Here is a 27,604-nt window from a genome sequence, read left to right as displayed (position 1 = left end):
TTCATGTGCTCGTAGGGTGCCAAGGCAAAGTTATTCCCTAACCACTCATCAAATTGGTCACGCCCAACAAAGTAATTCACTCATAAAACTGGTCACATCCAGCAAAGTTATTCTCTCAAACACTCATAAAACTTGTCATGCCCAATGTCACTAATCTCTAATTAGAAAAGGACAATTGTGGCTAAGCCACATTATGGAACAATAAATAGAATATTGGCCGCATGCTCCATGTTGGTTGGGAGGAATTAATGAACAGTAAATACTAATACAAGCCTCCTTGGCCACGGTTCTTGTGTCTATTTATTTAGCAACTACAGATCAATTAGAGCGGCGATCTTAGAATTGCTAACTGTGGACTATGTGTTTTTTGTCACATATGTATATAATAATTGTCGCTACGAGACCCATGTAACGGACATTGCTTCTGCACTATGGCTAGGAATGGCTTTTGTTCATTTTTAGTGCTGCACTATGTATAACGGACACTATGGCTAGGAGGAGCAATAAGTTGGATTAAGATGATCCATACGAGAGTCCTTGGTCTTCATTTGCCCAAACCCATTTGGTCCTCCATCCACTCTATGTATGCACCACAACTATCCTTGGTGGAAGAGGACCAGTCAGCTGGTGGAAAGGTAATTAACTGGGATGTAAACCATACATCTTAATGATGATGGCAAAAATTGCACTAATTTTTTTTTAAATAAAAAAAATTGCGCTATAATTTGTTGTATATCATTGGCCTCTCAGCCTAGACTTATTTATTTCACTCATACGAACAACAATAAACTATATAGTTAAGGGAGAGGAGAGGCTATCCTATCTCAAAACTAGGACGTGCCAAGGTTTCTTTGAGGACTTCCAGAAGAGACGTCTTAGCCCCTTTCTTCGTTTCTACACAAATTCTTTTTCTATTTACAGAAAAAAAAAAATAGTTATTTCTCAAGTGAAAATGGCATACCATCTTGTGCCAGATTTTAAAATAATGGGAGACTTTTGGTGATTCCACATTCCAAATCCAAATCACATCTCAGACCAAAATAAATAAATAAATAAATTGGAAATCACAACTGCCAACAACATTTTAAACTTTTAACGTTATGACAGTGCAGAAGGGACAATTTGATTGTCGGGATTATAAGCTACTTAAAATATTTTTTGAGGAGCCAGTGTAATACTTGGTCAATATGTACTGGCATTTTTCTTGGATCATCGACACTTGGCCGATTGAGCTTATGATTTGCAGATTAAGGTATAAATAAATTAATTAATTAATTAATTAAGCTTAAGCTGTTTATTTAAATATATCCTTTGTGTTTAGCAGAATTTTTATCTCCTAGGACTCCATTACTTGGAAGTTAATTAATTAAGGAAACATCGTATCTCTCTTGGATAATGTAATCACGCACATGCCTTTTAACCAATCAAAAAACAGGATTCAGAAACTCTGACCCTCATTTCTCAATAAAAAATATCTTTAGGTTTCCTAAGAGATATTTTTAAAAAACAATTTCTTGAATATTACATTTTTTTTAACAGCTCGCGATTCATGAAACCCTAGAAAACAAGTCCATGGCGTAGCAGGGTTCAAGGTACAACTGCAAAGAAGAAGTGAGAGAGAGAGAGAGAGAGAGAGAGAGAGAGAGAGCACGCCTCGCTTGGCGTGTGCTTTATATTACCTATAAAATTAATAACACAATTTTATGTTTTATATGCAAGAAGCATTTTTTTCTCAATAAGGGCATCTTATCTCAATATAGGATTTTGCATTCCATCGAGAAGAACAAATAGCCTTGTTGAACAAAAACACGTGACATATTTACTATTTTTCATGGGTGGACGTGTTATATTTTGACGAAAATACCACTTTAAAGTTGGTATGCCACATGACCAATTTTAACAAATATGTTGATGGACAATGCAAGACGAAGGATGAAACCAAAAGATTAAGGACTATTCGAAAGTATCATGTTCAAATACTTCCCCAAAAAAATTTCATTTGAACATATGTCACACATTAATCATCATTGATTTTTTTTCGTATTGCATCACTTAATACTTTCTCTAATCGATCGAAAGAAATGGTTTTGGATTATAAAGTTAAATTTACATATATAAAACTTCCGGCCTAATACAATATTAGTACATGGGAGAACCATATATAAACTAAAACAAATCAAGAATTTGCTGCAATTGTAGATGCTCTTGTTTTCTTTTCACTTAACCTCATGGCATCGATAACAGTATTTAAGTAGGTTAGGGTTACACTTGGAAAAAGGAGAACGCGAAGGGGGAAGACTAGACCCATGGTAGTTAGATTATTATTTTCTAAAATTTAAAAAATAAGGTGAGTTGCTTAGGCTACAAATAGGGAATGGAAGGCAACAATTTTGTATCCAACGTACTTGTTAGCCCACTCTATCAACCCTGACCTGTGGTAGCCCTTACTTCCTTATATACATAACACCAATCATCTTGCCTTTTCCTTTCTTATATTATGCCCATACATAACACCGATCATCTTAATCCATCCATATAGGTTGCCCTTTCGGGGAATTAGGCCCAATTGCGTGGTAAAACTAGGCTTTGATACCAATTTGTTAAGCATCCATGGGTATATAAAACTTGCCCCTAAAAACCGGCGTGTGAGAGAAATGTACCCAAGAGCTCTTAAACCATTCTCAGATATGCTATTTGTCCAATATGAAATCTTGAGTCCTAACAATCAGCTATACATACATTTTGTTTTTGGCCCATTTCTGATAGTTAAAACTGATTGTATGTGAACAAACTGCTGAATTAAATGTTGCATTTAATTAGGTAGCCCTTGCCATTGGAGTGACAACTCAATGTTGTGTAATTATTTTAAAAAATGTTTTTTGACCCATCATCATAGGGTAAGATTCATAGAATTAGTTAACTCGGGTAAAATATCAATGATTTTGAAAATATAGATAGTCCAAAAATACGTAAATTTTGATAGAAATATCGGGATATTATTCATATCGATAAAAATTGAATAAAAATCATAGAAATTGTAAGAAAAACTTGAAAAAATTTCTTCAAACTTTGGAGGATGTTTATTTAGTCAATTATCTATTACTTTATCACAAAAAATTAGAAGAAAATGCATTGCATGATGTGTTTAACTTATTTAAGTTGATTATACAGTGAGCTGCCAAACACTGCGAGTATAGAAAATATATAGTAATTAACGAAAGAAGATTAAATACACCACGATCATTTATTTAAATGATTTACTACAATAATTGACACTTTATACAGTGCATGGTAAGATACATTAGTGACTTAGTATCACATAGAGTTCCTATAAGATTCAAAATTAAGTTATTTACACTAACACCTCCTGAGGTTTTCGGCCTTTTCACAAAATTCATTGAGGTTTTAGAAATTACAAGAACACCCCTCGAGGTTTTAAATTGTTTGAACAAAACTCCTTTTCATTAATTTTCATCCAAAAATTGATGATTTTATACAAAAAAAATATATAATTTCTCCAAATGACAAAGTTGGCATTTGAGATTGCATATACTTCATTGAGGTTAATTTTATTTATTTTTTTCATTTGTATAATTTTTTTTATATAATGAAATCGTCAATTTTTGGACAAACAATCAACGAAAAAGGGTTTTGTGAAAACAAACTGAAACCTTGAGGGGTGTTTGTGTAATTTTTGAGACCTAAGGAGCTTTTGTGAAAACACAAGAAACTTCAAGGGGTGTTGGTGTAAATAACTCTTCAAATTTTTCATTGTCTTCATCATCTCGATATTATCGATATTATAGCAATATTATAGCACTATTTTGACTAAATATTGCTGAAGTGTGGGAGATATTATTGACATCAATATTTTTCGATATTATCTTCGATATTATCGATATTTATATAATACAAATTTATAAATAAACCCAATCCTAGACATGTATTTATAAAAAAACTCAAACACTATTTAAACATAGAAACACACCCAAAATCAACAATTGTATATTTTTTGGGTGTGTTTATAAATGGGTTTTGAGTGTGTGTAATGATGGGTTTTGGGTGTGTTTATAAAGTGTTTTGAGTGTTGGGTTTTTTTTATAATTTCAGCCCTCATTTTGGGTGTTTTAGTGAAACTCTCTTTATATAATATGTGTATGGATACGCTTCAAAATACCATTGACCCCAAAAAACGATAATATTCTTAATATTTCATCGATATTATTGATATTTTAGATTATGATTCGCACCCACATCTGGAGGTCCTCTCCAATATGAAAACACTTTCACTTATATAATAAAGAAACCCTAAAAAAGAATTCTCCTCTGCAGCTTTTGTACCTAATTTTGTTAATTTCTTAAACTGTTCAAATTAATTAATGTTGTTTATTACAAAAATAATACCATAACATAAACAAGTGGGGGTCTATTTTATTTCCACTCAAAAGGAAGTGCATAAAATAGTACGATGATTAATCAGTGAGTGAAGGTTAAGGTATTGAATTCTTATATATTGTTTTCCCCTTCACGACGTTACCTTTTGTCCTTTATTTTTTGGTTTTTGTTTTGCTTTCCTTTTTTCCTTGTTTTGGTGGATTGGTGAGGTGGATAGGTGACAGTTGCAACGTCCAACCAACTGCCTTTTGTATGCTCGACAGTGTCTGTGCCCAAATCCTCAGTATACCTATTTAGGAAACCTTTCCAAAACAGAAATTCTAATCAAACTTGAACCTTACAACTTCCTCGTATTCTTTGCCTTGCACTTCTCAACTTAATTGGAACTTGGTCATTACAAGTGCTGTCGATCTCCGCCAATGTATTAATAATATAGCCAGCCACTTGCTCACACCCCACATTGATCAGTATCCAACTTGGTTCCCGAGCTACAGAATTTTGAGGCCACAGAAAATGCTCTGGCAAATTAACAGTAAAGTTGTTTAGTCAAGGTCTTTGAAATAGAAAAATTATTGTTTTGCCACCGTAATATATATGTGTACAACTACTGATATCTGAATTCTAAACTCTAAAAAGTGTGTGAACTCTATACTTATTACATAATATTATAATTTTATCTGGATCTTAACTTCACGTGGGACGGTCAACCTACTACGTAGTACTGTACTGTTATACACAATAATTTTTGTTTCAGACGCATTCGAGCAATTATGATTCCCACTTCGTTTGCTTTGTGCAACTCACCCTCATCTTCACACTACCAATATGGTGGCCCTTACTCTAACGAAACTTGCTTTATTTTTTGAGGCTATTGGATTACATATTTTAAGATGCGACTATATGTTTTTTAATTCCTTACGTGTTAGTAAACGTGAGGAAGTCATGAATTGAAACAATTTCTTTCTTCTCATATGCATGCATGATAAGTAAACATGTTAGATTGAAGAACAAAAAGTTACACAAATCAAAAGCCCAATATAAGTAATTATTCGTTCTAACTGACCCTCTAAAGGAAGCTTCAACCCAAATCCCTCTACTTGACTCATTCGAGATTTTTTCACATGCTTCACCTGACTACATAAGTGTGTGGCTCCATGGATAACTTTTTTTTTTTACATTGAAAGTAGCTCCATGGAATTTCACAAATCGTACGGAATCACATGCAAATCCTAGCGTTAAAAGTTGCAAAAGCAAGTGCTCGATCCTTGGTAATTGGAACCTGGAAGGGTCAAGTTCAAGTGGACTGCTAGAGAAAATGAAGATGGAGAGGAAAAGTAAATAAATATACACAACAAAAAGAACCCTAGTTGAACTCATCTTCAATCATATGCTAGAGCAAAGGTTGAAGATGAAAAGATTTCTTATAATTTTAAGGGTATGCATATGGAAATAATACGTAAGAAAATAATAAATCTCAAACCCTAAAGATAATAATAATAAAATTATAGAAGATGTGTCCTTTGATTTTGAAGAAGTCAAATCCTAGGTTTGTAACAAATCATTCTCAAAGTATAGACAAAACCTCGTCTGAGGATGGGAAAGTCTTTACTCTATTAGATGCACATATATCAACTTCACATGGAATAAATAGTTTTGTAAAAGTGTGCTTGAACAGTACAGACAAAGTGTGAACACTTTTTTTTAATAGGGCAAAGTGCGATCACTTGCGATAAGATTCCTAGGTTCTGTCTTCCCCTACAATTATTCTTGTTTTAAAAATGAATTGATAAATGATCTTGACAGCCTTTATGTTCAAATTCACTAGTGAGTATCGCATTAAGTAACTAATTAACTCAAATACGAAGTGCAGTTGGAGCTTCAATTGTACATAAGTTATGGTTCCTTAAGAGTAAGTGGGAGCCAACTGTCAGTCGTTGATACATGTAAATCTCATTGTGTAAAATGTTCGGTGACAATGATTCAAACCACGCATGTGCGCGTATACATACGGTTGTTGGTATTTTTAAACTTATATCGTTATCTCTTTAAATTTTTAATTTAATCTCATTAATCTAGAAACAGCCTGTATCTTCATACTTAATGAGCTTCTAAATAAATTGTTGAATTAACTCGAATCAATAGATACACGACTCTTTCTTGAATCGTTGATAAGCTAGACAAATCAAAGTTAATTGAACACATAATATCTAACACATCAACGTTGCAACCACAACATACGACTTAGTTATAATCAAACAAAATGAATCACATGCTGATGTAACTTTCATCACTTAAAAATAGTTATAAAGAAAATCTATTTCATGTTCCAAATTAGTTAACTTGCACTAGCTTTTGCTTTACTCAAGAGAAAAGAAAGAACGTTTTTTTCATTTAGCTACTTTAAACTGTCGGTCACGCTCCATATAATTATCAACCGTTTACTTATTTTAACATAACATACATCGACGATTGATAATCATTACAAAGTCACGATGTATGAACACCAGTCATTATGCCAATGAATAGATATAAAACATCCCGTCACAACCCTATAAAATTACACACAATCCAATTTTTTATGAGAAATAGGGTACAAGAACAGCTGGGTGTAGACTATAGTAACAGGCAAACCAATCAGAATTAAGAAACCCAAACCCCTCCCAAAAAGGAAGAGACCGCCCTCGGTTTCCAATACCAAAACGTGTCACTCATCTATACGTCACCTCCTCCCATCATTTGTGCGCTCTTACAAACCACGAATCCCGGGCCTACCCTGAGAGTCCGAGGATGCCAGCTTCCCCACGCTCTCACGTCCACTTGCGTGCACCCGCTCTCTCCTGCTTACACGTGCCCTTCCAGTCCCTCTCTCGTAACCTTAACTATTCCCCCGATCCTCTCACGCTGGTCAACAGGCCTGAGTTTGATTCACCCGACAAAGTGTAGGCCTCAAAAGGCGAGTAGCATGGTTTTAACGTACTCTAGCGAGTGGGCTATGTGGTCCTGAGCCTTAAACCACCAAGTGGTTTTGGGTGCAGTGCCTGGTCCATGGTTTCCTCATAGAGAATTGGTGACTTTCCATATAAAGCATTGTAGGCACATCTGAGGAATTAAGAGGAGAGAGGGAAGGCTCTACTGGTTTTAGCTCATTTGCAAGTAAGCTCTACTCATACAAATCTTGCTATTTGGAGGAAAAAAGAAAATCAAAAAGGAAAAGTTCTTTTTTGGGAAAATTATGATCTCTGTTCTTTTGGGTTTTCATGCTTCTTCTTGATTTCTTTTTGGTTCAAGTTATTGTTTTGCTATTTCTGGCTTGTTTTGGTGAGGTAATTTGGTTATACCCATTTAGGGAAAAATTGGAAAGTTTTGTTCAAGTTTTGTGAGTAATTTAAAGTCTATATCTCTCTACCGATCTAGGGGAGAAATTGAAGAGGGGAGATTGTTTGAAGAAGAGGTGATGGGGAGAGGCAAGATTGTGATTCGGAGGATTGACAACTCCACCAGTAGGCAAGTGACGTTTTCGAAGCGAAGGAATGGGTTGCTTAAGAAGGCTAAGGAGCTATCAATCCTTTGTGATGCTGAGGTTGGACTGATCATCTTCTCCAGCACCGGCAGGCTTTACGATTATGCTAGCACTAGGTTAGATCTCTCTCTCTCTCTCTCTCTCTCTCTCAAAAATAATATTGCATATTTAATTTTGGATTGGATTGACTTGTCATTGAACTGCAGCCAATGCTTATTCCTTGTGGGTTTAATTTGTCTATCTCATCATCCCAATTTTTCTAGCTACTAATGCAAGTTTAGTAGGTGAATTTATGGTTTAGTTAGCTTTTGAATTTATGCTTTATTTCTAGCATGGGATCCGAGGCCAGTAGTGGACTTGTTATGGGATTATTTTTGACAACATACATCAATCTTGCTTCCTTTCAATTTCTTTTGGAGGGAATTTTATTGTTGGCATGAGAAATTTTTCGGTTCTAGTCTCAGTAAACCCGAAGGTGTTGGATAAATGGAATATTTTATGCAGGTTTACATATGCATGAGGTTGTTTATTCTTGTCTATAGGCGTACGCACTTAGAAAGTAAGTTATATCTGTGAGGAGGAATTACAGATAGAAATATTTATGAATGCATGATTCTCACAGTGTGCTCTATATATAAGCTTCAATTGTGTGAATCTTCCTGCCCTTTTTGATAGGCAGAAGCTGATGTTTTGAACTGATAACAGGGAAATGATGGATTTTATGTTATAAACAAAAATAAATTAAATGTAGTTAATTAGTATTGTCCAACGAAGAGGGGGTCCTTAGGTGTACATATGCATATCCCTCTTTTAACTACGAGTCCTTTCCTCACCATCAATTTTGGATCGTATTCTTCTCTTTACATTTTATATTGAGAGAGAGAGAGAGAGAGAGAGAGAGAGAGAGAGAGAGAGAAAGAGAGAGAGTTGCTTTTTCCTGTGTTGAATTACTAGGGAAAAAAAATGTCCATGCAAGCCCATGCATGCATATTTTGACGTCCGTATAATGACTGTGTTGGATGTCCTTGCTGTCTTTCTTTAGCCTTAACAGATCATATTCAACTAAAATGAAGTTTTCTTGATCATCAAAAGTTTATCAATTTATAAGTTAGGACTTTGTAGTTTGTTGAGTCGGAGTTCTCACGAAACAGAAGGATGAAGATCGTACAGATTCAAGATTGCTTAGGGCCTAAATTAAGAAAGAGGGTGAGTAGACTCAAGCTTTAGGAAGAAGTCATAATTCAACAATATATTTTCTTGGTACAAACTTTGGACTTAATCTTAGGGTAAATACTTTCTACCAGTGGAAGCTACAAGTTGTCATGTGAAGAAATGAATAACTTGAATAAAAGTTTGAGGATTGGGATGGCAAAGGCCAATGGGGCATGGTCATTAGTGCTAATTATCCCACTAATGAATCATAACTATGTTGACAAAAATTTCCCCAAGATCTTTTGTTTAGACGAACATATGTCTTGTGATTTGATGGAGACAATCACACATGAAAAAATGAGAAAAACAAAAAAAGATGCAAAAGATTAATTGAAGAAGATTAATTGAAGAACCACCAATCATCGATAAAGCCACTATATAAGTGACCTCATTTTGACAACCTGGTCGACGACAACCATGTGGGGAGATCATTCACACAGTTCAAAATATTCGTAATCTCCAAGTTTAGAATCCTGAATTCTATTCTCTCACCAAAGATGATTGCTTAATGTTCAATGAGACTCTATTGTTCTAGCCGTTTGAATGCGTAATTCTCAATAGAATCTTAAGAAATTCAATGCCTCAATCAAGTGTAGGAAAACTATCATTGGATATTAAAAATGCCTATGTACTGTCTTCTTTCACTGATCATGATGATCTATTTTTAACTCCCACTAAAATGTGGATGCTACCACAATGTCTGCTTGGGAAAGTATAAACACTTCTCCCGATTATTAAAACCACATGATTAGCACTTTGTAGTGCTTTTCCTGTAAAGTACTAAAAAGTTCTTTATTTTTTTTTATATTTATTTATAATCTAGAAGTACTTTTAGGTTGCCTACAGAGTCAGAAGTGCTTTTGGTTATGTGAAAGTGCTTCTATCCCTTCCAAAAGCATTGTCAGATATGCATGCCCTTATATGTGCTAGAAGAGAACCCTTAATTTATTATCCTTGTGACTCCATTTGGCTTCACATCAACCTAATTATCATGACTGCCTATAGAGATCAGATTTTGCTATCTTCATCTCTTTTCTTCTTATTTAGACTTGCCCCATTCAAAGAGTTGTATAACCAAGTACATGACACAAGGGAGTAATTTTTGGGTGTTCCGAGTACACCACATGGTTAGTGTACAATCTAATAGATGTAGGACATGTGGAATATTTCCAATGCAGCTGCCCACAAGTCATAAAAGGCAATGCAGTAAATTGGAGAATAATTCCACATGTCCTATATGTATTGGATGGTACACGAGGTAGGTGGTGTACGTGTAACATATAAAAATTTCTCCACCATGACACAACGTTATTAAAGGTAAGGCAATCAAGCAATGACCTTAGAACATGAACTATTGGAACCCACCAGAAAGTTGAGAGAAACCTCCAAGTTTATTGATAATGATATAATATGAATAACCACCATAATCACATAGCTAAAGTTGGTTTAATACTACTTCAAACCCTAGATTACTAGGAAGCCTAATTGGAAACAAAATACCAAAATAAGTAAATTCCAAAATTACCCTTAACACTTCAAATGTTTTTAAACTAGTCTTGCTGTTCTCTTTGAAACGACAGGTTATGAGCTCAAATCGGAGATTGGAGCCTAAACCTTGGTCATATTTTTGTTTTTTCTAGGCTTATGTCTGTCAAGCTGCTACTCAATCATCTATGTCATCAGTTCCAGATACTGATGTATCAATTCGCAGCATAGGTCGTTGCAGATAGTATACAAGCCATTGTCTTGTGTGACTGATCAAGGGAAATTTTTTGAAGACGCTCTCAACTAGTAAGAAAGAGCATGGTGTCCGCATGTGCTATTGGAAAATTTGGATTTGTCGCTAGATACATTGTTGGAAGTTTGAAAGCAAATGGCTTTTCTTCTCACATCGATAAAACCTTTCCTCTAGGCTTAATAAGCAAAACTGTTTTATCATACGTTAAAGTAGAGGGACTGAGTCCCACATCAGTTATATCTTGCGGAGATCTCAAGTAATAATTCAGTATGACCTCAGAACCCTAAATGTTAACTAGGGCTAGCACTTATTTATTTATTTTTTATTTTTTATGAAGATAGGGCTAGGGCTAGGGCTAGCACTTTAGAGGATGTAAAAACTCGGATTTATGCGTTTTCCCCCCTTTGTGTGATGTGGAGTGCCTGGCTTTGTGTTCCGGATTAAAAAAAAGTCTCCCAATTGGTATATATATGATAAGTGTGAATCCCCTTAGTGAAGTTATTAAGGGCATGAAGAAAGGGAGATTATGATTCTCCTAAATCCCACTTGGGCTATGCATTGGAGAGACCTAGGTTACTTAGAAAGGCCTAAGAGTTCAAATGCCAACCCGAGCTGATACTTTTGGAAAGAGACCTAGGGTTGTTACATAATGTTTCCATAGCTAGTTTGTTGGTCGTCTCCTCCCTCAAGGGTTAAGAGTCTTAATTCTGCAGAAACTAGAGATGTTGAACGGGAAGTGGATTTTTTAGGAGTCAAAAGTATTGTAGGCTTTGGTTATTGGAAATGAGTAGAAGGAAGGTTGCATACATTCATAAATCCAACTGCATACTTTGGGGAAAAGGTCATTTTCTTTTCACAAAATTTAAAATAAAAAAATACTATGCAACTTCATCTTAAGAATTATACATCTATTTTGGTACCTACGTCGTATTTCTTTCCAGGTTTTCTGTCATTACATAGGCCGACAGTAACGTTATCCTTGGGCTAGGTGTTGAGTTTGTCATGCTATGAGAGTATTGTGTCTTCGCTGTCAGACGGTTGGACATCGCCACCAACCTTGATGGATGCAGTCCGTGTGAGCCGACTGACCAAGCTCTTGATCTCTAATTATATATAGACCTCGGATACTTTCTTGTGAATGTCGGTCTGATCAAATGGAATTTGAAGAAGCCATTTATGTGTTGAGAGTATTGTGTCTTCGCCATCCAGCGGTTGGGCATTGCCACCAACCTTGATGGATGCAGCCCGTGTGAGCCGACTGACCAAGCTCTTGATCTCTAATCATATATAGACCTCTGATACTTTCTTGTGAATGTCGGTCTGATCAAATGGAATTTGAAGAAGCCATTTATGTGTTGAGAGTATTTGTCTCATCTTGAAAAGCTAAGTGACTTAATAATAATATGAGCTTATTATAAGGAGTTGGACAATTCTTACATTGCCAATTGGTTTTCCTCAACTTTCTTCATGGTATCAAAGGCTAGCTAAGAAACCATGGAAGACGTGTTGAGGCTTAAGCATTTGCTAAGAAACTACGGACGAGAGTTAGTTGGGTATTGAAACTAGAGGATAAATACCAATACATGTCATTGTGTTCGTACTGATTGAGTACTATTCAACCATAACCCGACATTCATAAAATTTTTGGAATATTTAAGGGATTTCTAAAATCTTCAGCCTCAGACAACCTAAAACATCCGGGGGGGAAGGGGATGGGAAGAAATTTATGCATTTGGCTATTGCAGGCCGGAACCATGCACCCGTAGAAAGATCACATTGGAGGCCAGGTAGCTTATAAACCTGTAAAAACAAAAAGGATAAAATCAGCATAAAGGATAAGGGCCAATAGATATTATCCTTCAAGCATGAGGAAGTATTAGCACTGAATTCTTCACGAAATTGTTGAATTCAAATTGAAATGGGGAGGGATTGTCTCATATTTAGTCCAATAAGAATGTATAAGTTTACCATTGTTCTTAACGGATGAGGGCACAAACCAATTGCACTTTTTTGGGTGGCTAGTAGAAATAAATAGCACTTTCTTGCATTTGTTTTCTGCCTTTCTATAAATTGTAGTTTAGTTGCAAAATTAATCAGAGATCAAATCAACAATTTTTTTTTTCTTTTCCGAAAAACTCGGTAGTATTTACCGTCTACATATCTGTCGTGTATTTGTTTCAGTATTACAATCACTACTATAACACAAATCCAGCTGAGAAATAGAGTAGAAATCATTACTATCAAATTTAATGTATACTGATAGGATGTGTTTGTTTAATTTCATTACATTAACTATAATCTGCACTCTCATAACTTTAGAAATTTTCGCAAATGCGATCATTGCATCGACTGACCATAATGCCATGACTCTTCTTATCAGCATGAAATCAGTAATCGATCGTTTTAACAAACTGAAGGAGGAGCATCATCAGCTGTTGAATCCTGCTTCCGAAGTCAAGGTAAAGATCCCTAACCAACAAATACTCCAATTTTGGTCTGTTGAGAACCTGCATAAATAGAGGCATAATACCCATGTGATACTGTCAAACATTTGGCCATATGCTTTCGCTTCCTCAAAAGCGGATACCATTACTTTCAGAGTAGATAAATTTTTTTTTTTATGCTGGCCTGTGCAATCACATCAGTTCTTTAATTACAGAGATATATAGTTTTGCCTATTTATAGTAGCAAACATTAGCAGACATAAAACCCTCTTCATCAATGGTGCATTAAGTACTTTATAGAGAGATTATGGAAAACTAAACATCGGAACGGCTGAAGCCGATTCTCCAAATGCAGGTGGCATTTCTTAGTTTTAGATAAGTTTGAAATGATGAATTTTCAAATGAAGTAACATTATGGAAGTAGGATCACACGTTACTAAAAATTTCCATTACAAGTTTCTGAGAGACGAATGCACAAACTTTAAAACATTACAAAAATCATAAAGCTCTATCTTCTGGTTTGCGCAACATTCTTTGTGGAATCTATTTTGCCACTTGAAAAATGGGGAAGAGAGGCTTAAAAGGCAATAGAGAAAGAAGCTAAATAAATCAATAAACCATTAAAGTTGCAGGAGAAATCAAACAAGTGCACCACTTTCCAAAGGTCTAAAATACGTAAAATTGAAAGCCTTCCAGGTAGGAAAAGGAACATGGAAGAGAAGGGATTTACCGAGTTGACCTTGTCCTTTTGACAGAATCAAGTGAAGTAAAGTGTTTAGTACACTTACAACTGCATCTTCTGAACAAGTTCGCAAACAATCAAAACCTTGTCTTTGGTTAAGATACTTGGAACATTAAAATCATAGTCCAATCTTATTTCATGACGCTTGTCTTTGAAGTTAGGTTCTGATATAGAGGTTAAAATAACAAAAACAAGTGGAGATCTAGAAAATGTTATTTGAACTTGGATTGTCATGCTCCCACACTATAAAGTGTTCATCTCTGTGTTTTTTGAACCTATTCGTCAGCTATTTTCCAGTGGTGTGATTAAGATAGGGTTGTATCCAAGAATTCCATCCAGCTAACTACCACCTTAGTAAATTGCATCAACAAAAGACCAGTGCGATCTGGAATGCCCTACTTAGTGATGAACGACGGAAGTCAAATGGTAATCTTTTGATCAGAGTGGGATGTTGAGTTCAAATTCAATCCAGAAGACAATTCATGAACTTCAGTTATTGAAAATCATAATCTTTTCTCCATTCTTGCATTCTAATATGAAAACTCACTGACTAATTTTATGCCAAATGTAACATCTGAGACCCAATACCAATTTTCTTTCACTCTTTTCATAGAACCTAGCACCCAATCCTGTTGGACACAATCTTTTGAAGATGTTGGTAGCCTTGTTGCACAGTGAGAAATCCTGTATGAAAGTAGTTCAAAAGGCTTTGTGCAGAAGAGGTGTAGAGGGAGATAAGTTTACCTAATGATTTCGAGATCAATAGACTGCTTTGACAAAGCTTCTTTCTCATCTAGTTTACATAATTTAAGTTCAAAGTTAACGGAGGAGTTTCAAACAACTTGTTCAAGCTTAATTGAAGTTCTAGAAAATGGCAGCAGTTACAGCACTATGTTGAAATTGCAATTCTAAACTTCCATCAGAAGCAAAAATTTGGTACTGGAAATAATTCAAGGGGTTTTCTAATTAAAAAAATGCCTTAGCAATCAAGCCTAGAATTTTTTCCTTATCAGAAGAGAACTAGCCATATCTCAACCACTCTTCAAAAGAACACAGCCAGAATGACAGGGTTCAATCTTTATCTAAAATACCCTCAGTACCTAAACCATTTAACAGTCTTGCTCTAGGTCAAACATACACCAGTATGAAGTCATGGTGGAATCAATATAAACACGAACGTGTGAAGTTAAAGACGAAGTCGGTCTTCTAGGGATAGTAGATAAAGGGAAAATGTAGATGCTATGCCAAGAGGAGCATAAACTGATCTTCTGTACAATATTCCATTTGCAATAAGGCAACGCCTTGAGCTAATGCCCATTTGTTTGCATTTGCAGAAGAAAAGAACAAAAGTTTAAGAGAAAGTATGTTGGTGCTGAAGCTTTATGGCACCATGAATTCCAAGCACAAGCTTCAGCATAATTCCATTGAATAATAGTTCGTTTGTCTGGAATAGCACAAAAGTTTAAGAGAAAGTATGTTGGTGGTGAAGCTTTGATGGCACCATGAATTCCAAGCACAAGCTTCAGCATAATTCCATTGAATAATAGTTCGTTTGTCTGGAATAACAAGCAATTCCAGACTATTCCAACTTAATTCCAATTGGAGGGCCTTTTATTCCTAAGATGATAGATAGTGCAGTACTACCAGCCTGAAATTTAATTAACCGAAGGTTTCCGGGAGTCAGAATTCTGAAACAACAAGAAAGAAGTTCATGTATTGATCCAACGACAAACTTTAGGCTAGGACTGCAGTACGGTGGAAGGCATAATTCAATTTCCAGTTGTGCCAACATATGGATTCTGGAAATGTAAAGCAACACATCCCAAGAGAATTTCTTTAGTGATGCGCAACCAAATTGAAGAAACAAGTGAAGAATGAAAAATCCTTTTATGCTGGAACCAAATGGTGACAGACATGAAGTGGGCAAGCTATTTCTGTATGCATGAATATTAAGGGATTAAGATGAAGAGAAAAAGGTGAGAGCTATTAGATTACAGCAAAGAGAGTGAGTAATTGGAATTTACTAAACAACATTGTAGCACTTCTGAAAAACTTACCAAACAGTGAAATGTCGTTATCAATTGCTCTATATGCGGCAGGTAACATCCTTGAATTTCAGCTAAGAGTGAGCCATTGGTTAGCGTTCGTGCTGTTCCATCAGTAGAATGATAGTCACCTGCTCTTAACAACTCTAACCAAACAGTAGTCACCACATTTAGGTAAGCTTAAATAAGCAAACAGCTGACCATTAGGGCCCACAGAAGATGCACATGTGAGATCAAACAAGAAATTAAAAACATTCACGTGTTAAATATAAGAGGCCATAGCTAGAAGTATGAGATGCACCTGAATGGCGCCCAAAACAATTCATATTGTGCACACATGCATGTAAATTTAATTTCAAGTCATGGTCATAAGCTAGAGAATTTTGAGAATTACTCCAATCTTTGCATGTGCACATTTGTGTGTGTGTGTTTGCAAGCATGCGATCATGCACGTGTATGTAACATAAGGAAGATACAAATTTTATAATGCGTGGGTAAAAGAAATGAAATTTTTTATCTCTAAGCATATGATCTATAATTGATGCCCTACAAGTTCAATGAGAATTCACATGGACGTAGATGACATAATTCTCCATAGCCAAACAAAAACAAGATATCCCTAATAACTATCACTTTGTCACTAGTTAGGCAGCGTACATCAATGACATCATAATCTATACAAAAATTTGAATCCTGCAAGTGTGCACTCACCCAACCAAATAACTCAACAAAACCTATGCCTGAAGCCTCCTATAATTTATGAGAAACTGATGAGATACAATTCCTCAACTAGTCATGAAGCTTATCCAAATGGCTCATTAGAAATCAATTGCAATCCTTTCTATATGTGAAGGGATGAACCCCAAATGCTTTATCTGTTTTCTGCCATCATTAAGCTAAAAGAGACGCCACTCTTCCTACTTTCTGCTTAGTGCTTACATTCAAGTGCTATTCTGTTAATTGTTGTTCAAGTGAGCTGCTGAACAACTAAATGCAATGTCTTACAAGCTACTTGCCTAGTTTTAAGCTTCCTTCACACAATTTATGTTTAACTGTAGGCTCATGCACTTACATTATCATGCATCTAAAAAAGCTTAGCCTCCTAGGTTTCCCTGCAAAACTATTCTTTACAACCGAATCTAAACTAAAGTAATGTAACATTGTAGGCATAAACCAAATGTTCCCTCAACTGATAACCATGGTCAATTATAAGGTTATTCTTGATGCCATTCTGCAGGTTCTCTACGGTCCACAGATACTTGTTCCCCTCAACTTCCACTTTCCATTAAATCAATTAAACGGTGACCAGTCACCAACAGCTCTTTTCTTTAATTCAATAATCCATGATCTGCTGTTAGATATCCAAACCACCATTCAGTGTGTAATATAGTGAGCGTCTAACTCTCTATACCATTGCTCAATTAAAAATCATAATTTATAGTCGGACCTTGAACTTGAGAAGGCATCACATGTCTACATATCTGCAGATGCATCAGCATGCTGTGTCAATTAAAAGTTTGTTCATTGAGTACTCCGAATGTCATCATTTCAACTATGATGATGAAATATTGCAATTGTTTCTTGATAGAAAACAAGGTATTCATTGAATAGGAAAGAAAATTACAACATAGGGACAAGGTGATCCCTAATTAGACCCAACTAGAACAACAAAACAAAAACCAAAGCATGGTTTGAAGCATCCCATATATCTGTCCACAACCACAATTCAAGACCAACCAGAAGATATTGTTAAGAAACCTCCACCGTGAGAACCAAAGAACAATAGGTAACTGAAAAACTTAAACTTGGTACTTGGTACAATTATAAAAACTGATTCAGAAAATTGCTAAAAATATTTAAACTTAAATTAGTTACAGGGCAAGTTGATAGCAACTAAAAGATATGCTCAAATCCACATCCAACAAGTGTTAAGTCCCAGGCAGTTAGGAAATCCAATTCAGGAATTGATACACATGGTTCGGCTCAGGACCAACAGATCATTACAAACTTTCAGCGATCAAGTGGTGTCCAGATCATGTTGTCAAGGTTTCTCTGCTTATGAGTTTGACACTGGCATAAGTCATTACAAACTTTCAGCGATCAACCAATGGTATCAGATTCTATAGTTCAATTAGGATAGCTATTCATGGACAAGAGTGTACCATGGTATCCTGAGACCACAGTTAGTTTGGATTCTTTAGTTTCCCCACATGACCCCTCGTTGAGTGACAACTAGTTGTGAGCTAGGATTCATTGTGAAGATGTGAACATAAGTGGGAACTGGTAATTGATGTTGGGTAACCACACTTTCCCGGTTATGAAGTTCATATGTGGATGGGGCTCTTACTTGGTCATGGATGTTTTTCAGAATGTTATATATTGTTGATGCAGATAAAAAATAACATAGCTTCCAGGACAGGAACTTAATGAATCTTTTCACTTACTTGGAATGGCCGAGTATGGTAGCCGAGAAAACCCTGCAAGAGTAAAAGAAACAAAAGGAGTGACACCAACTTGTGTAGGCTAAAGACCCTCCCATGTACAAATTAAGAAATTGTGCTAACAAGAGCTAACAGGGTTTCAGTATATTTAATCACATACCTAGAGGCACTAGCCTAGTAGCCTTTTTATAGAGGTGAGGGACTGTTTGCTATTAGGAATCAATCTCCTTTTATGGCATGCATACTTACCAGGAATGGGGGAAGCTATGAATCGAGGAACTTAGATCAAGGAATTGGAATCGGAGCAACTACTCCTCCCTAGCTGATCTCATTCCTGATTTTAAGGGTATTTGTTGTGATACACAACAATAAAGTTACAATCCGCCTAACTGTCAAGTTTACTGTTATTTAGTCCATGTCTTTCCTGATTTCAAGTTAACTGTCAATTTATAAAGCACATACAACCAAAATGAGCCCAAAACGTGGATGAATTTTTTGTATACAATGTTAGAAGTTAGAAAAACCCACCCAAAATCAATTAGGGATGAGTGAAGAAGGCCAAGATATTAAATTTTAGTGCATGCTTCAAATTCCTGGGATATAGCATTCTCTAACATTTTGAACTACGTTCTGCTACTCATTTCATGCTCGTCTAAAAATACTTTTTGGTTTTGTAATTGCTAGTTTTGGCAAAGGGAGGCAGCAAGCTTGAGGCAACAATTGCAGTACTTACAAGAATGCCACAGGTACAGTCATTGCTCTATAATGAATCTTCCACGTAGCTTAGCAATTTGATAGGACGTACCAAAATGTTGAAATGCATAATAAAATTGCCTATCAGGTTGCTTATTCAAAAGGTTATCATCCTAATTTAGGCTTCATCCAACTATCAAAGATAAAGCCCACAAAACCGATTGACATTGAAGAAGAGGTAAAGAAAATAGGTTTTTCTTTTTTCTTCTATATAAGAAACAGAACAATCAATTAGCATTACTTAAGGAAATACACTAGCAGTGCACAACAAGTCCATTCAAGCTATCACTAACATCCAGCCCCCAAATCTGCATAAAAGAAAAAATGAAATGTCACTAAACTCTTTAGAAACTAAAGTCCACAATGACGCCAAATAATGCATTCTATCCCGCAAGAAATCTACCCCCTTTCTACATTTTTACTTCAAAAATCCTAATATTCCTTTTCAACACCCAAAAATGGCGATGACAGAGCATCTCCATGACACTTTCAGAATCCTAGAGACACAGATTTAAGAATAACTTCTTTTTTTTCACATATAAGACTGCCTAGGATGGTATTTAATCTTTTACTTCTCATAATTCACATAACAGTCAAACAGCATATTAGAAAATACTTCGAAATTGAAGATCTGTATCTATGGCTTGGAAATTAGTCATTGGAGATCAAATGAAAGATTGGCTGGATGTTTCTGTATAAACTTGCAGGCAGTTAATGGGTGAAGAACTTTCTGGTTTGAGTGCCAAAGATCTACAGAGCCTGGAAAACCAACTGGAGACAAGTTTGAAAGGTGTCCGGATGAAAAAGGTACGCCTAGTCCTGATTATATAGTCTCAGTTAATACTGTCAAGATCCCTTCTTTATGTAGCACATGCATGACACTCGGTCATTTTTCTGCAGGACCAGATATTAAATGATGAAATAAAAGAACTGAACCAGAAGGTTACCAAAGAAAACTGCCTCAGTTTCTCCTAGTCCATTTATGTTAATTCACGTTCTTGGGGCCTAATTTATACCTATTTTATATCTTTCTTTTTACTTATTTCAGGGAAATCTCATACAGCAAGAGAATATGGAACTGTATAAGAAGCTAGACCTCGTAGGTAAAGAGAATGCGGAACTGCTACAGAAGGTATTGTCTAAAAGACTGTATAATACTAATAAAATATATCCCTTAAGCTCTACTCTTCTATTTAACACATATTATACTTCACTAAAGGGAGGAGACAGGTGACAGGTGGAAGGAAAGAGAGAGAAGCTAAATAAGATATCACTAAGCCAAAAACATAAGGCCATTATGTTAATTATAATATAAGCAAATGTGAAGGTTTCTTCTCTGGAAAAGGCTGAAACAGAAGTTTTTAATCTCAGGTTTATGGAGCAAGGGGCGTGAATAAAGAAAACAAAAGTTCCCAACCTCCATATACCATCACTAATGGATATGATTTGCAAACACCCATCCATCTGCAGCTAAGCCAGCCACAGAATCAAACTCAGCCTCGGCCTCAGCACAATGAAATACCAGCAAAAGGAATCAAATTAGGGTATGTCCTAAAACTGCTAACAATATGCATACCTATAGCATACTATATTGATTCTTATGCCCCAAAAAATGAAAGAATAAGCAAAGCTTACTATTTTATTTAAATTATTAATATCTCCTCAAATTCTGCAACAGATTACAACTGCATTAGCGCAAAGTTGTTTCACAGGTGTGGGTGGCTATCTGTCATTATGCAGTCAACTTGCACCACAGTGAAAAGCAATCTTCTAGAAGTGAGATGTCATACTTACAGTAAATGCATCCAGCAGAGGTACCAGCAGCTTTGGTATGAAATGTTCCATGAAACAAACTTTAGAATCTGTGATAGAAATAGACAAACCAATTAGGTGTGTAAATTTATGCAATAAGGGGAAAGCATTGTGTGTCAGAAGTATTTTTATCTGTATTAAAAATGTGTTGTGATCAATCAGAGAACAATTGTCAATTGTTGTAACTATATTTTCTTTTCCTGAATAATAATCAGCAACTCGAACAGGATAACTCTCAAAAAATTTGTTGCTTTATGAATAGTTCAATGAAGAGTCTGTTGGAAAAAGAGTTGCATAAGAAATATGGAGACACAGCATCATATCATGGAAGATACTTTTAAGAACATAACGAGAATTCTACAAGAACCGAGCATGCCTGTTACAGTTTAAGTGCCCCTCTATCCCTATCTTTTTATTTATTTTTTCTTCTAGCTGATGATTTCACATATGTACGGAAAAACAAATATTTTTCATTAAGAAAAAGTAGTTAACAACCCAATCATTTGTTTTAACTATTTCAGATGATCATCTACTCAAAGGATTTGATAAGTACAGATAAACAATCTGCTGAAACTAGTAAACCACAGATTCACACTAAGAGAGTAACATGCAGAACGGATGAGAAAGCAGCATGTGTTAAGTTTTCCTTTCATTCTTACATCTAGGACACACTGATATACCAACTATATTTTGTAAATATGATTTTTGAGAATTATTCACAAATTATTATTATTATTATTATTATTATGTAGTTGAGTTAATTACAGAGACAGATCTGGTGAGATTAACAGTAAATGATGATCACTCATATAAACTTTGTATTCATTCTGAAAAATGGAGAGAAAGAAAAAGAAAAAAGGATTTCCTCTCTGTTCTAGCACATTCGAAAGTGCGGTGACAAAAAGCCAAAATTTCTGGCTCTTGGAACCCCGAGAAGTTGAACACCCAAAACTACATAAAATTGGTCTGTACATATTAGGAGATACCCCAACGAGAATGTGAGCACTAAATGCACATTTTGTATCATGATCACACAGACATAGTACAAAAAACCACATGTAGGCATGTTTGGTCGACACAATGTCCAGCACATGTAGCAGACAAATTTAACTTTGATTTATATTATCACTAATTAGGCACAGAATGGGGAAAACAAAACAAAAAACAAAAAAAGGGCCAGAATCCTGTACATGTGAGATCTTAAATGCATTAACAGTGCCTGAAGGCTTCTATAATGCACTCTCTCATAACTCCCAATGTATAGCGCGTTGTGTGTATATGCAATGAAAATTGATAAGAGGAAAGACCTTTTCACGGACATTCCAAACATCATGGAAGATTCCTATCTCCTGCAGCAATATGTTCAGTATCAGGTACCGTAGCTAACGAATAGGATAATTCACTGCTTTCGTGAAAGCTGCTAAATTTGCTGTCATTCCAGAAAGCAAATCTCCAAATAGTAGTTTGTTGGCTCAATGAATTTTTCCACAATAAAACCATTCCTAGTATTCGTCACTGTACTAGTAAAGGATCTAAAATAGGACTACCAAAAGTTTTAATGAGATTTTTTACTACAAAATCTTCAACTATTACTTGTAATTAGTGCATATTTAATGACTTAGAAGGCAATCATGCTAATACTTTAAACAGTAAAATGCTCTTCTCAACATTTATTGCTGCTACTAAGATTCACTTTTTTGGAGGCCCAGGATTTCAAAGAGGAATACCCCTCGCTGCTACCAGTCCGTCGTGTGTGAATGACTAAAAGTTGAAATGAAAAAACAACAGCAGCATCAGAAAACAAGCTAGTAATTGTTCGACATATGCTGGTAAAATTGACTTAGCTTAAAAAGTACAGTTCTGATTCTAAAAGGCAATGCTTTATGGTCTTTTCGTTTTTTCCTTTTTTGGCAAAATGCTCGATGGTCAGTTAAGCAGCCATCTGTTATCCTAAATATCAAAGACGGGGTTTTATATGCTTACATTGTCATGATTTCTCCGAAATCATGTTTTATTTAATAATTGATTTTGTGGTCTTTTAGACAACCTCTCAGATCAGCCACAACCACTGATTCTAATTTAAAATACCAAACAGTGCACAAACATCTACTATAAGCTAACCCAAGATTCTCAACTGTGCTGAAACTTTAAACAATGTTGTTGCACTTAATTTCTACCATATACACTCATTTAAGCCCAACACTCGCAAAGACTAGTGCATTCCACACTTCTATTAAATTGCTTGAAAATTCCAAATATACCCCTAATAAGTCATAGCATAGTCATTCATACTTTTTTTTATGAGAAACCCAGCTTTCTTAACAAAAATGGAAGAAAAATACAAGAAGGATGGACGAGAAGTACATATCCAATATACACTCTCAAATATAAAAAAACTTTAATCCAGATGAACTACACTAAAAGGAATGAAAAACCTCTGTTAACTCCAATATACCCTTCAAAACACTTAGTATAAGATAAAATAGTGATTTCCCTCAACTTGAGATAAATTTAAAGACATGTAGAGCCATATGATCATAAAGATATATTTAGAAATCTCTAGAACCAGGAAAACTTGTAAACCCAAAAAAAAATAATGAGGCAAATAAAGCAAATTGACAAGCATAACAGACTACCTGAATCCGAATGTGATTATTGCAAGGGACTAAACTTAAGGAAAAAGAAACTATTTTAATATTTTCAAATCAGCAAACTCTTTCTACTCAAATTCATGATTTGCCTCCTCAAAGTAATAGCATCTCATAAATTTGTTGGGATAAAAAAGCTTCTCAATGACTAACATTAGAACAAGGGGTAAATTGTACCTATAGTCCTTGAACTATTACCTGGTTTTCACTTTGGTCTCTCAATTCAGTTTTTGAATTTTATAGTCCTCAAACTTTTAACGTTGTATCACTTTGGCCCTTCTGTAAAAGTCTGTTAGTTTTTCTGTCATTTTAAAGGGCTAAAACGTCTCCTCCCACCATATATATAATTACCCAACCTTTCACCCTCCACTTTTCTTCTATTTTATCCAAAACTGAAGCTGAAGTTTCAATTTGGGATCAAATAGGAGAACAAAATGGGAGGTGAGAAATTAAGAAATTATATACAATGTGGGTGGACAAATTTTACCCCAAAATTTTGAAAGCAAAGCAAACGGACTTTGATAGAAGGATCAAAGTGACACAAGCAAATGCCAGAAGACTAAAGAATTCGAAAGCTTAATTGGGAGACCAAAATGAGAATCGGGTAATAGTTGAGGGACAATAGCCACAATTTACTCTTAGAAAAATACTTTCCCTGGTAAATCATCTTGTTATGTATTGATAATGTATAGTATTTCTTTTTATGAATGATAATGTACGGTATTCATCATTGTTGTGCCTTGATAAATCTTTTAGATTTAAGAAGCGATGCAAACCAATTTCCAGTCCCTCCATTTCTTTTGAAAAATGAATAAGCATTTCCATCAAAATCTCCCAGTTGAGATGGCTGCATTCCTTCTTTAAATTCACTTTACATGCTATGCCTGAACATATTCTCTAAGGAAATTAACCACTTACAATTGTCATTACTTCTAAACACCTCTTCTTCGAAACTTAGTCCATACTTATGCATTTGAGAAATTGTAACTAAAATGCTAATCAGGTATACATATGTATATATGTAAAGAGGCATATTAGTGAATTCATAATTTGCTTTACTTATACACGTATACTTATGTAAAGCAAGATCTATGATCTTATTCTTAGATAAAAAGTACAACATCACATTATTACTTCTACATTTGATACACTGAACACACAAGGATGAGTTATTGCCTTAACTAAGTGCAGAAGTTGGTGAGTAATTTGATACCAGAGCCTGGACAATTTGTCATCCAATCTATTAATCCAGAAACATAATTTTCAATAGGTAGATGCTACACATACCAATGATCCTAAATTCTTCACAGAGATTAGTTGCACATAGACATTTTACTAGGCAACACCACAATGTACTTTCTTTTTCAGCTTTTCCCTGGGGATTTGGTAGGCATAAACAAATACTTCCAAATATTTTCTGTAAGAAACGCAAACTCCTATTTCAAATAAAGAAAGAAACCACAACAACCGTGAACAGTACGTCCATAAAAAAGTTACATTCAAATCAAAAAGCCATCCCTCCCCTCTCCCTCTGTGAAGATAAATTATACTGTATTACACAGTAAAGATTAATCTAATCCACTAATTGAAGGTATAGCGTATCCTTTCCAATGGAACATATGTTTTGAAAAAAACACAAACCCACAAGAAATCCAGTGGCTCATCATTATAATCAACACATTAATATGTTTTATCAAAATTTAAATCATGGCCAACTTCTAAAGTTGAAATTTTATGCGCAATTCTAAAACTTAGAAGCTCCAGACCTATCTACATGTCCCTTGCAAGAAGATATAATAAGTCCAAACAATAGCACCTCTATTCTGGACTAGCTACTACCGATGCCAGAGATGTGAACCCAGTTGGTTGCATCTTAACAGTCTATAGATGCTCTTACTTAACCACTTAACTAGCCCATTATTACATCATCATTGATTATCATCTGAATGTGTGGTCATTGGTGGTCACTATCTTAGTCTAGCAACATAATATTAGCATACATACACATACAAATATACATACAACCATTACTCTACTGAAAAATTACGACCCGAAAACATTATAATCCTTCAAATATATATCAATCAATTGCATAATAAAGCAACCTATGGGCAACATAATAGTTGATTGGCAGCCAATTAAACGTATTAGTGCTTAGCAGTAATTCATTACCTGTCATACTAATTATAATCCAATGCAGCCCATCAACCTCACTGATCAAACAAAAACCATTAACGCCAAATCCTCATCCCAGCCAGAAACTCTACTGTCAATCAACAAAAAAGAAAAGAAATATATAAATTTTGAAAAACGATCACCAAACCAGAGGAATTACTTTCAGTATATACAGAAACAGCGCCATACAATATTCAGATAAAGAATGCCCCTTACATAACTAAATGTATTTATATGTATATATATACATATATATACATATATATATAAATGTATGAATGTATAGGTGTATAGAAGTGTGGTCGTTCATCGTCTTCGGTACCTGTGAGCGTGGAAACGAAGTCATGGAAATTTCATTTGCTGCTCTTTGAGACATCGCAGTAGCGAGAACGAAGAGTGAATAATCAAAAACCTCAATTCAAGTTAAGGAGAAGACGACGATCTGGTTTTTCAGGAAGAACTCGAATCCGGAAGAAACCGAAAGGAACGAAAGCAAGCGTTGCAAATTTTTATACATAAAAATAATGATTTTTTTGGTTCGTGTCGTGGAGAGAGAAGAAAATATCTCAGGAGCTGTGGGGTCGTGAGGAGGTAGATTAATTGTGTGCAGCCGGATTCATAGGGTTGCTGGTGTGACCGGCAGTTGATTGTTTCGGTTGGGAGATGAGGGTGGTATTTTCGTCATTTCAGGTTACGCGTCAGTATACGTATGGAAACTGCTGATTGGGTTGGGGATGCGTAAGGTAAGACGGTGGGTCCATGAAGCTTGGGCCCCAAACGGGTACAAGTTAGTGTACGGGTGCAGGAACGAGGACACATCGGTTTTCGAGTCCACATTCGACTGTAGTGCAGCTACTGCCGCATTGGCCGCCAATGGTATATTCAGTTTTTGTTTTTTTTGGTAAGTAGATTATAGGTACATGAAACTTGGAAAGGTGAGAGTTTTTTCGTTAACCATACCAAAACTTCGGTAAACTAATTTATCTTCCTTTAACTAACCATTAGACTATCTCCAATCACGTTGGGGCTAAATTCAAATTTTTATCCTCCAAAATATAACTATTCATGTATTTTCAAGACTCAAATTTTTTTCTCTAACCTTGCAGACTCATAATTTGAATCCGCAACTTTATTAAATTGTTTAAAAATGATTAACCCCTAATTCTTTTTCTTGTTAATTTTTGTTTCAATAATCGTGATTTAATTTTCTAAACATTTTAACCTAAAAAAAATAAAATTTCAAAACATAATAGAATTTCACTTAAAAATAAAAACAAGTACAACATCATACGTATGCCCGGAATAATTCGAACCCTTCATTGAAGTCATTGCCATAATTTTCTTCTATTTTTACTTTTACTTTTACTTCATTGGATTCCTTTATCCTCATTCAATAATGTTCTGAACTTTTGCCCACCTCCACTTGTCTTCTTCAATTATTTTATGAACCATTTCACATTCCCTATTGTCTTGTTTCAATCATATTCTGAACTATTGCTTAACTTTGTCCATCTCACTTTATTGGATTCCCTTATCTTTCCCTATCTTTTCCTATCTTTATTTAATTATTTTTTGAATCATTTCCCATCTTATCTTGTTTCAATCATGTTCTGAACCATTGTTTATCTTTGTTCATCTCACTTTATTGGATTCCCTTATCTTTTCCTATCTTCATTCAA

General features: G+C 35.2%; 1 protein-coding gene and 1 long non-coding RNA gene across 6 annotated transcripts; one reads left to right on the top strand and one right to left on the bottom strand.

The window, feature by feature from the left end:
• Positions 1-7,319: 7,319 nt before the first annotated feature.
• Positions 7,320-20,937, top strand: LOC103335830 (MADS-box transcription factor 23). Its single transcript, XM_016795348.2, has 8 exons — positions 7,320-7,548; positions 7,810-8,031; positions 13,246-13,324; positions 19,222-19,283; positions 19,998-20,097; positions 20,191-20,232; positions 20,339-20,422; positions 20,662-20,937. Exons 2-8 carry the CDS (start codon positions 7,850-7,852, stop codon positions 20,935-20,937), a joined length of 825 nt encoding a protein of 274 aa, XP_016650834.1. The 5' UTR covers positions 7,320-7,548; positions 7,810-7,849.
• LOC103335831 (uncharacterized) lies at positions 13,079-26,460 on the bottom strand. 5 transcript variants are annotated; one of them, XR_016127869.1, is made up of 5 exons: positions 26,248-26,460; positions 25,923-26,016; positions 22,322-22,451; positions 16,109-21,152; positions 13,079-13,372 (listed from the first exon to the last, which is right to left on the bottom strand). It is a non-coding gene; the product is annotated as an uncharacterized LOC103335831 (long non-coding RNA). The 5 variants fall into 5 exon arrangements; XR_016127867.1 differs by having other exon boundaries at positions 25,923-26,013; XR_016127870.1 differs by having other exon boundaries at positions 22,410-22,451; positions 25,923-26,013.
• Positions 26,461-27,604: the final 1,144 nt, after the last annotated feature.

Source organism: Prunus mume, linkage group LG6 (assembly GCF_029339155.1).
Source record: "Prunus mume cultivar Tortuosa linkage group LG6, ASM2933915v1, whole genome shotgun sequence".
Taxonomy (NCBI): domain Eukaryota; kingdom Viridiplantae; phylum Streptophyta; class Magnoliopsida; order Rosales; family Rosaceae; genus Prunus; species Prunus mume.
This window is presented reverse-complemented; position numbering and strand designations above follow the sequence as displayed.

Excerpts from the sequence above, each read along its gene's own strand:
- LOC103335830 (XM_016795348.2), top strand. The coding sequence starts at position 7,850 with ATGGGGAGAGGCAAGATTGTGATTCGGAGGATTGACAACTCCACCAGT. Across the intron at positions 8,032-13,245 it reads TACGATTATGCTAGCACTAG|CATGAAATCAGTAATCGATC; the intron begins GTTAGATCTCTC and ends TCTTCTTATCAG. Across the intron at positions 20,423-20,661 it reads ATGCGGAACTGCTACAGAAG|GTTTATGGAGCAAGGGGCGT; the intron begins GTATTGTCTAAA and ends TTTTAATCTCAG.